The sequence below is a fragment of the Garra rufa genome, chromosome 18, assembly GCF_049309525.1.
Source record: "Garra rufa chromosome 18, GarRuf1.0, whole genome shotgun sequence".
Classification (NCBI taxonomy): Eukaryota; Metazoa; Chordata; class Actinopteri; order Cypriniformes; family Cyprinidae; genus Garra; species Garra rufa.
Window position 1 is genome coordinate 24751394 of NC_133378.1, and position 11159 is coordinate 24762552.

Below are 11159 nucleotides of genomic sequence, written 5' to 3' on the forward strand. Positions count from 1 at the left end.
AATGTTTTGTTTCTTTTGATAGCCGTTTTAACAGTCTGATTTATATTGACACCTAGTGGCATGGATGTATGAATTACACCAAGGCAAATATACACAGTTACTAACGCCATTCTTTTTTCTTTTTTTAAGAAAATAATACTTGTATTCAGCAAGGGACGCATTAAATAGATGAGAAATGAGAGTAAAGACATTTATAATTTTCCATAAGATAATTTACATTTTAAAATATATGATCCTGGACCACAAAACCAGTCATGAGGGTACATTTTTTTAAATTGAGATTTACGCATCACCTTAAAGCTGAATAAATAGCTTTCCATTGATATATGGTTTGTTAGGATAAGACAATATTTGGCCGAGATACAAGTATTTGAAAATCTGGAATCTGAAAGGTACAAAAAATTTTTTTTGAGAAAATCGCTTTTAAAGTTGTCCAAACTAAATTCTTAGCAATGCATATTACTAATCAAAAATTGAGTTTTGATATATTTATGGTATAAACAATCTTTTCTTAATATCCAAATGATTTTTGGCATAAAAGAAAAATTAATAATTTTGACCCAAATAATGTATTTTTGTCTACTGCTATAAATATACCTGCGCTACTTAATAGAAAAATGATATTTAAAAGTTTAGTAATATTTCACATCATTACTGTTTTTTACTGTAGCTTTAATTAAATAAATGCAGCCTTGATAAACATAAGAGACTTCTTCCAAAAAACATACAGAAAAATACAGACAACGTTTGAACAGTACAGTATGTTGATGTTGTTATTTGCATATGTGAAAATACGAGACAAAAGGGCACTAACGGCACAACTCAGGGGCCTCATCGCTGTTGTCCAGGCAGTCATTGTCCCCGTCACACTTCCAGCGGTCTTGAATACAGCGATTATTCTTACAGGCAAATTCTCCAGGCTGGCACTGAGGAGGAGGTACGTAGGAAGGGTTTGCTGGCAAAAAAAAAAAAAAAAAGAAAGAATATATTTTCAAACTCAAAATGCAAAAAGAGGCATTTTCCATTTACACTTCAGGGCAGCACTGAATACCCACCTTTGCAGGTCTTGTTGTCAGTATCTAGTATCTGGTCGTCGGCACAGGCGCATGAGCGCCCGGTGGGTGTCAACAGACACAGACTGCTGCAGCCACCATTATTGGCACGGCACACGTTGGAGCCTGTGACTACATGCAACAAAAACATCCTTAGCAGATCCCAATAAAACACACTCAATGAAACCAGTAAAACTCTGATCTCATTAGTTTGTTACCGTAAACATTGTATAAATAATGCGGCTGTTGAGACATGTTAACATACAAAACAGCACAATTAAGTCTTTGTTTGATCTGTCAGCTCATGCTGTACATATGACTCATAAATGACTAATTGGCAAAAAAGAAATGCTCGGGGTGTTCAGTACTTTGCTGTTGTTGTGCGTCATAGGTGCGAATCTCATAGATCGGTGGTCGTTCGCTGCGGAGCAACGTGGCTTTCTTGGTGTTCATGTCCAGTTTGTAGATTCCTCCACTGCGGTACTCATTCCAGAACAGTAAGTTCTTATAGTGACACAAGCCAAAGGGATGGTTCAGCTCCTGTCCTTCATATACCGTCTGGATGAACAGAAAAGTATGATTATTACAAATTTGAGTTGGGATGTCATAATTATGAAGTCTGTTGCTTTCAAATCACGTATGTCAGAGCAAGACCTTTTATACAAAAAAAAGAGAATTTTTTGCACACAATTTTAGTGAAGATTGTATAATTTCTACAAAATTATATATATATAAAAAAAACAATGAGCATAAAGTGTTTTTGCTTTAAGTTTTTATTTTATTTGATTATACTGATTCGACTATATGTTGTATTGTAATTGTACAATTCTCTTGTATTTTGTGCATGCAACTTAGCCAGTGTTATTATACACTACCAGGCAAAAGTTTTTGGACACTAAGATACTTAATGTTTTTTTAAAGTATGTTCTGCATTTATTTTTATCCAAATTACAGCAAAACCAGTAACATTTTGAAATATTTTTACTATTTAAAATAACTGCTTTTCTATTTGAATATATTTTAAAAAGTAATTTATTCCTGTGATTAAAACTAAATTTTCAGCATCAGTGTGCAGTCTTCAGTGTCACATGATCCTTCAGAAAACATTCTAAAATGCTGATTTGCTGTTCAAGAAACATTTATTATTACTATAAATATTTAAACCAGTTGAGTACATTATTTCAGGACTCTTTGATGAATAGAAGATCCAAAGATCAGCATTTATCGGAAATAAAAAGCTTTTGTAACATTATACACTATACCGTTCAAAAGCTTGAAGTCAGAGGGGGGAAAGAAATTATAGAAATTAATACTTTTATTTAGCAAGGATGCTTTAAATTGAACAAACGCGATGATAAAGACATTATAATCATGTTTTTTGAGCAGCAAATCAGAATATTATGATTTCTGGTGGATCATGTGACTTTTTTTACTTTACTTTGGTTCAAATATATGCAGGCTTGGTAAACGAAAGAGACTTCCTTAAAAACCTAGACTTTGTGTTTGTATTGACAAGCGCTGAAGTCAACATCTTTCCAACATGATTTGAACGCACCAATATTTTCATGCTACAGAACCATTAAATGGCTGATATTCAAATTCTATTAGTATACATAGTGAACTAACCAAAAATTAATTAGAGAAATTTAAAATTAAATTAATAATCAATGAATGCCCACATTTTCACATTTAGCTCACAAATAAGTTACCAGCTTGTTTGTTAGAGAACTGTAAGCCACTGACTGAAATACTCTGAAGTAGGGTATTTTAACTCGATTCACATTTTTACTTAATCTGAAATGTGGGTTAACACAGTAAAAACATTTCAGGTTAAATTACAAGGCACAGTCTGTGTCAGACAGAAAACTCATTTGAACTAAAAAAAAAACTGAGCCTAAAATATCATAATAAAATAACATATGTAAGATAATATAAAGAGATGAAAAAATTAAAATTCTGTCATTATTTACTTGTAAGACCCGTAAGATCTTCATTCATCTTCGGAACCCAAATTAAGATATTTTTGCTGAAATCCATTTCATAGAATTAAGGTTGAACCACTGATGCCACATGGACTATTTTAAAAATGTCTTTACTACCTTTCCGAGCCTTGAATGTCGTAGTTGCATTGCTGTCTATGCAGGGTCGGGAAGCTCTCAGATTTCATCAAAAATATCTTACATTGTGTTCTGAAGATGAATGAAGATCTTACAGGTTTAGAATGACATGAGGGTAAGTAATTAGTGCCAGAATTGTAATTTTTGTGTGAACTGTCCCTTTAAGCATCCCTAGCTAAGATGGCTTCTTTATCTGTATCTATCCATAAGGCAAATGCACTATTATTTTGTCCTGAATAAACTGGCATTACTGATGCCCTTATCTACCAACTGTCACACCTATAAGTTTAAGGCGTAAGGTTTAAGGCTTAAACCTTTATGTATTTCCTCACCCTGCGTTCTGTGGTGTTGAGAAGCACCATCTCGATGCGGTCATAATATGCATCCACCCAGTACAAGATGCCCTGCGGGATATCCAGGCTGAGGCCATTAGGCCAGAGCACAGTTTTAGAAGTAAGCAGGATGCCAGCATTTGAACCATCCATCCAGGCCTTCTTTATACTGCCGCGATTGGTCTCTTTAGGCTCCTCCTCCCAGTCACTCCAGTACATCATTCTGCAAACAGCATGAAGTTATGCATTCATTCAAACCTGTTATCTGGTTTGGTAGGTTAACACGGTCTCTAAAAGCCATTCTGAATTCTCAGTGTATTGTGGCTACATAAAAAAACATAAAATTGTTAATACTTCAGTACAATAACATGGATATTTGTGACTCTGTCCAGTCATAATGGTCACAATTCTGAATTCTCAATAAATAAGTTTTCTATTGATGTATGGTTTGTTAGGGTGGGACAATATTTGTCCGAGATACAACTATTTGAAAATCTGGAATCTGAGGGTGCAAACAAATCAAAATATTGAGAAAATCACCTTTAAATTTAGATATATTTACGGTAGGAAATCTACAAAATATCTTCATGGAACATGATCTTTACTCAATATACTAATGGTTTTTGGCATAAAAGAAAAATTGATCAATTTAAGACTGGTTTTCTGGCCTAGGGTCACATTTCGCCACTGTATTTTCTATAGGTTTTGAAAAATTGTTTAATCAAGCAAAAATAATTGATTTACCCATGAGAAGGGTCTACTACTATGGCTCTAGGATGGGTCATCTTGCCCTCGATAAGAGTTTTGCGGGTCTGAGAGGCTTTCTCCAGTTTGGCCACACTGATGGTCTTTTTAGGTCCATCATCAGTCCAATACAGGTTTTGCCCCATCCAGTCCACAGCTATACCTTCTACTGTGTGAATACCTGTGGAACAGAGAGCCAAAATGAATGGGATGAAGAAGAGACAGATATTAAGAATTGTCCATCGAATTCATCCACCTTCAATGTCACTCCAACATCATTCTGCACTCACCATCCTTCACTATGATGTCTCTCTCAGTGCCATCAATCTTCTGGCGGCCAATGATGTAGCTGGTGGCGTCAGCGAAATAAATAAATTCGGTTTCAGTGTGGAAGTCCAGTGCTCTTGGGTTATTCAGGTTTTCGATAGGGATAATGTGCTCATCATACACCTTGGCATGCATGTCCATACCACGGATGACACCAGGTCGGCCTTTGCCGTACACCAAGAAGAGCTCATGCTCTGGTTCTGAGGAGGAAAAAAATCTATTATAAGCAAGAAAGCCCTGTAATAGAAAATGCTGTTATGTAAGAGTGGTTTGTGCAGCCTGGACTGAAATTTACTCACTCTTGCAGGACTTTCCATCACTGCCCAGGCTGAAACCCGAACGGCAGCGGCAGGTTCGGCTCTTGTGACTGTTACCCAGCAAACAGATATCAGAGCAGCCGCCTGGCTTCCCAAACTGATCCGGAGCACATGCGTGACTGCGGACTGTGAGGACGAAAACAATTTTTTTTATTTTAACATGAGGGACCAGTGGGGAAACCACATTGAATAGTACTGAGTCAGACATGTAGAAATGTGCCTCTACCAAAAGAGAGTGAATTATGCTGCCTTACAATTAACAAGCTTGAGCATTTGCTTAACTTTAAATTTAGAAACTTTTCAAAATGTAGAACAGTCGTACCTGCGGGTTGACGTCTCTGGTGGTAAACGTGAAGGGCGCCGCCCTTATCCACGCGTGTCACCACTTGGAAGTCAGAGCTGTTGAATCGATTGACTCTGATCACACTGGTTTTGGGCTGCATGTTGGCGTTGTCAGAGTTTGTGGCATACAGATAGTTTTCAAACACTGTTAGTCCATAGAGATGTTCAATCTGACAAAACAAACCAAAAACATAACTGTGAATAAAGTGTGTGACAAAGTATACATTGTTTGCCATCTGATAGATAAATATATTGGCCAGAATTATCACCTATAAAAGTGGTTTCCAGCATTTTTGACATTTTTTGACTCAAAGGCCCCATCACTTTTCCAGTTGTTTTTGATTTACTGGATAAGGATCCAGGTATTTACTCAATTTGTACCCGATAAAGTTTGGGATCAGTAAGCTTAATGTTTTTTAAAGACGACTTTTCTGCTCAAGGCTGAATTTTTTTTTTTTTTTTTTGGTAAGATTTATTTTTTGGCATTTTTGCCTTTATTACGATAGGACAGATCAGACAAGCCAGGAAGCGAAGTGGGAGAGAGACGGGGGGCGGGATGGGGAAAGGTCCTCGAGTCAGGATTCGAACACGGGACGCCCGGAGCGCAACGGCGCTATATGTCGACGCGCTGCCCACAAGGCTATCGGCGCAGACAGGCTGCATTTATTTAATTAAAAATACAGAAAAAAACTGTAGTACTTGAACTACTTGTACTTGAGTACTTTTTTTTTAATATACTTACAAAATGTATTTATGTGCTGCAAAACTGAATTAACTAATTTATTATCAGTGTTTGTGTTGGAAACACATTTTTTTAAACCTCTGATACTTTTTTCAGGATTCTTTGATGAATAAAACAAGAAAAAGAACTGCATTTATTTAAAATCAAATTTTTTTGTAACAATAAACACTATCATTTAAAGTCTGGGGTCAGTAAATTTTCTTTCTTTGTTTTCTTTCTTTCCCAGTTTTTCTTGAGCATAATAGACTTCTTTAAAAAACATGAAAAATCTTACAAATCCCAAACTTTTGAACAGCAGTGTACATTATAAAAATGCTTTTGGTGTTTTAAGATTTTTTGATTTTACGTGACTTGTCAGTAAGTTCTAAAAAAAAGTTCTAGTAACAGACAGTTCTAGAAATCACACAAATGAGGCTTCTTCATATATCCAATTTTTTAAAGACTGTTGGATTCCTTTTTCTTAAAAAAAACAGCTGTTGAGGAGTTTAAGTAAGAAATAGTATAAAAAAAAGAGATTTAAAACTCTATATCCAGTTTTTAATGATTGCTTTAGATAAAAACTGTAAAATGGATTCAGGGTTGACTTTTGAGGTTAAGAGAACTTAAACCAGCATAATTTAATGAAATATGTTTATGAGATACTGGACTCTGGCATGATCCCAGCAATAATTGAAAACACAGATGTGACTGTTAAGTAATTTTAAAGTCCCCACGGAAGCTTGCTGGTTGAGAACCAATGACTTATACTATTTTCTGTGAATAAATAAATCAACATAAAGAAAAAACATTAAAAATCAATTATTTTAAATGCTACAATTAAATTTAGACATCAGAACAATTTAAATGTACAGTTTGAAAATGAATATTTATTTTGAGCGCTATTATAATTGTTTTATAATTGATGTTACTGTTATATAAAAAGCATGCCAAGCAAAGGTCTTGCAAGATCAGATATTAATATCTACTAGGATTATGTTATAATCTACAGTGCAAGTCTGAACAATCCAGTGTTTATTTTTGCAATACGCTGAATGCAAACTAAATGACTGAAGCGTTTTAAGAAAAAAAAGTGACACTGGACTTGCACAATCCTCAGTTTGCACTGCTGCAGCAGGTTTTAGATGAGCTAATGCTGATCTTTCAGTCACACTGATCATGAGATGTTCTCAGTTCCAGAAAATCACAAGCGATGACGTCAATGCAAGTGACATCCTGAGATCGAGTTCATGGCTCCAAACAAACAAATCTGTAACAGTTTGTACATGTTTGGCTATACAAACGTGCATGTGACACTTCACACGTACCAGCAATCCCTGAATGATGGTGTGCCGGTTTTTGCCTTCGTAGTCCACCACCTCAATGTAATCTAGGTAAGCGTCAGCCCAGTACACCAGCTTGCTGACCAGGTCCAAAGTGATGCCGTGAGGGAAGACGATTTTACTGTCTACCAGTTTGGTGCGGTTTTGGCCATCCATATCACAGCGTTCCACTTTCGGGATCTGACCATAGTCTGTGAAGAACACTTTCCTGGAAAAGGAGAAAATGAGAACTTTATGATATACAAGAATCAACTGAAAAACTAATTATGCAATAGTTGTATAAACTGAGGAATCTCACAAAAAGCATGATAAAATATAAATTATTAAAATCGAAAAATTGAAAATATAAACTGAAAAAAAAAAAAACTTTTTTGCAATGTGACAATTTTCATATATATTTTTTAATTATAATGTTTTGTTTTGCAGTTTTTATAACTCTCTTTAGTCTACAGTCGTGGCCAAAAGTTTTGAGAATGACACAAATATTAGTTTTCACAAAGTTTGCTGCTCAACTGCTTTTAGATCTTTGTTTCAGTTGTTTCTGTGATGTACTGAAATATAATAACAAGCACTTCATACGTTTCAAAGGCTTTTATCGACAATTACATGACATTTATGCAAAGAGTCAGTATTTGCAGTGTTGGCCCTTCTTTTTCAGGACCTCTGCAATTCGACTGGGCATGCTCTCAATCAACTTCTGGGCCAAATCCTGACTGATAGCAACCCATTCTTTCATAATCACTTCTTGGAGTTTGTCAGAATTAGTGGGTTTCTGTTTGTCCACCCGCCTCTTGAGGATTGACCACAAGTTCTCAATGGGATTAAGATCTGGGGAGTTTCCAGGCCATGGACCCAAAATTTCAACGTTTTGGTCCCCGAGCCACTTAGTTATCACTTTTGCCTTATGGCACGGTGCTCCATCGTTCTGGAAAATGCATTGTTCTTCACCAAACTGTTGTTGGATTGTTGGAAGAAGTTGCTGTTGGAGGGTGTTTTGGTACCATTCTTTATTCATGGCTGTGTTTTTGGGCAAAATTGTGAGTGAGTCCACTCCCTTGGATGAGAAGCAACCCCACACATGAATGGTCTCAGGATGCTTTACTGTTGGCATGACACAGGACTGATGGTAGCGCTCACCTTTTCTTCTTCGGACAAGCCTTTTTCCAGATGCCCCAAACAATCGGAAAGAGGCTTCACCAGAGAATGTGACTTTGCCCCAGTCCTCAGCAGTCCATTCACCATACTTTTTGCAGAAGATCAATCTGTCCCTGATGTTTTTTTTGGAGAGAAGTGGCTTCTTTGCTGCCCTTCTTGACACCAGGCCATCTTCCAAAAGTCTTGGCCTCACTGTGCGTGCAGATGCGCTCACACCTGCCTGCTGCCATTCCTGAGCAAGCTCTGCACTGGTGGCACTCCGATCCCGCAGCTGAATCCTCTTTAGGAGACGATCCTGGCGCTTGCTGGACTTTCTTGGACGCCCCGAAGCCTTCTTAACAAGAATTGAACCTCTTTCCTTGAAGTTCTTGATGATCCTAGAAATTGTTGATTTAGGTGCAATCTTAGTAGCCACAATATCCTTGCCTGTGAAGCCATTTTTATGCAACGCAATGATGGCTGCACGTGTTTCTTTGCAGGTCACCATGGTTAACAATGGAAGAACAATGATTTCAAGCATCACCCTCCTTTTAACATGTCAAGTCTGCCATTCTAACCCAATCAGCCTGACATAATGATCTCCAGCCTTGTGCTCGTCAACATTCTCACCTGAGTTAACATGACGATTACTGAAATGATCTCAGCAGGTCCTTTAATGACAGCAATGAAATGCAGTGGAAAGTTTTTTTTCAGGATTAAGTTCATTTTCATGGCAAAGGAGGACTATGCAATTCATCTGATCACTCTTCATAACATTCTGGAGTATATGCAAATTGCTATTATAAAAACTTAAGCAGCAACTTTTCCAATTTCCAATATTTATGTAATTCTCAAAACTTTTGGCCACGACTGTAGATTCATCATATCCAAACTCAGTTATTTATCGAATAATATTTCATGCTTAAAATTATAAAAAAAAAAAAAATCATATATTAGCGGGCTGTACAACAAATACCACCCAGACATATAATTACTTTACAAATAAATAATATTTAATTTTTTATGCTTTCTTTGCAATAATATGAATAAGATTTTTTCTATATTATAGCATTAAATATTGGAGGATAAATGTGCTTAATTGTCATTAAATGTGCATAATTTCAGTAAATTGCAAAAGTGAATATGCTCTCATTACAGGAAAAAAAGAAATCATGGGCACTTATAGGAACTGATACTGTCATATGAAAACTTGTCATAACCTCTAAGTCAGCCACAAAAAAACATGGTTGAGATATATCTGCAGAGAACTAAAAATGGCATGAGTGGCATTGTTGGACAAGACAAGGATAGAAACACTGGTCTTAGGGTCTCACCCCATGGCTGGGTCCAGTGCGATTCCTTTAGGGTTATAGAGCTCCAGGTCCAGCAGGATGACACAGGTTAAGCCATCTTTACTGCACACAAAAATGCGGTCGTCCACATCGTCCACAAAGTAGAAGTTTCCTGTCAGCCAGTCAATAGCCATCTGCTCCACATCTGAGTTTGTGAGAGAGAAGACAGACAGGAAGAGAGATAGTTAGGAGGAATACAGGAGGGAAAAGAGAGGGAGAGACGTTTTCAGTGTTTGCTTTATTTTTAGTCAGTCATAACTGCAGCTTCTGTCTGACTCAGCAGAAAGATGCTGCACAGTGTTGGAACGCAAAACGTGAAGGACTGGAAAACAAGAAGCTATATACATTTATAAAGCTACAAGTTGATTGTTTCTGTCACTCAGTGTACTTAAAGGGATAGTTCACCCAAAAAATTTAAATTCTGTCATTAATTACTCACCCTCATGTCGCTCCAAACCTGTAAGACCTGTTCACTTCTAAACACTATTTAAGATATTTTAGATGAAATATCTGGCAGATTTGATTTCATCAAAAATATCTTACTTTGTGTTCTGAAGATGAATGAAGGTCTTGCGGGTTTGGAATGACATGAGGGTGAGTAATTAATGAGAGAATTTTCATTACTGGGTGAACTATCCCTTTAAAAATAGCCCCATTATCAGGCTACTCAGAGGAGAACCAATAAACTAAGACAACGGTCAGACATCAACACTGCTGTCATTACTGTGCTTTGAAATCTCTCTCTAGCTGCGTTTCCACTACAGATTTGCACAAAACTTTCGTGATATTTTATAAATGTCGATAAAGTTGTTTTTCAATGAAGGAGACATAAGTGTGTATCTTTAACGAAGTAGCATGGAGATCCGCTTCTGGATGCTTCTGAAACATAGAGGTTATAGTACATTAAAGAATGATATTGTGACTTTTACGTACATGGATGACCTGTTAATGCGGGAAAACAAATAACCGCAGTTTTGTGAAATATTCCTTTTTCGAACTGCCTGAAAAAAACACAGAGCGACATGGGAGAGTAAAAACTTTTTTGCAATATATGGGAGTTTTGGGTGTACTGGCTTTAATAATTATCAAAAAAAAAAAACTTTTTACTTCCAGCGTGGACAGGCAAATTACTTCTTGTTAGCAGTTTCAAATGCAAGTTGCAAATTTAATTTAAGCTAAAAGTAGGGATAACGTGAAAAGCTTTTGTGAGTAATACAACACTTTCATTTTCCTTTAAAGATTTGGGGTCGTCATACTTTTAGTTTTCTTCCAAGGTTGCACTTATTTGTGAAAAATAAACATTTTTATAATAATTATTATTTTTATAATAATAATAAAAACTATATTGTGAAATATTATCACAATGTAAGAATCCACTTTT

The 11159-nt window shown here is 36.3% G+C and overlaps 1 protein-coding gene across 1 annotated transcript in view; it reads right to left on the reverse strand.

Moving 5' to 3' along the window:
* The window catches only part of lrp1ab (low density lipoprotein receptor-related protein 1Ab), a 198379-nt gene that overhangs the window by 69144 nt on the left and 118076 nt on the right, over nt 1–11159 (reverse strand). The window contains exons 9-18 of the mRNA XM_073822691.1: nt 9761–9923; nt 7278–7500; nt 5212–5401; nt 4872–5015; nt 4536–4772; nt 4246–4426; nt 3502–3724; nt 1421–1610; nt 1056–1178; nt 815–955 (exon numbers count right to left, since the gene is read on the reverse strand). Of these exons, the coding sequence (XP_073678792.1) occupies nt 815–955; nt 1056–1178; nt 1421–1610; nt 3502–3724; nt 4246–4426; nt 4536–4772; nt 4872–5015; nt 5212–5401; nt 7278–7500; nt 9761–9923 (1815 nt within the window). The remainder of the gene's footprint in view (nt 1–814; nt 956–1055; nt 1179–1420; nt 1611–3501; nt 3725–4245; nt 4427–4535; nt 4773–4871; nt 5016–5211; nt 5402–7277; nt 7501–9760; nt 9924–11159) is intronic.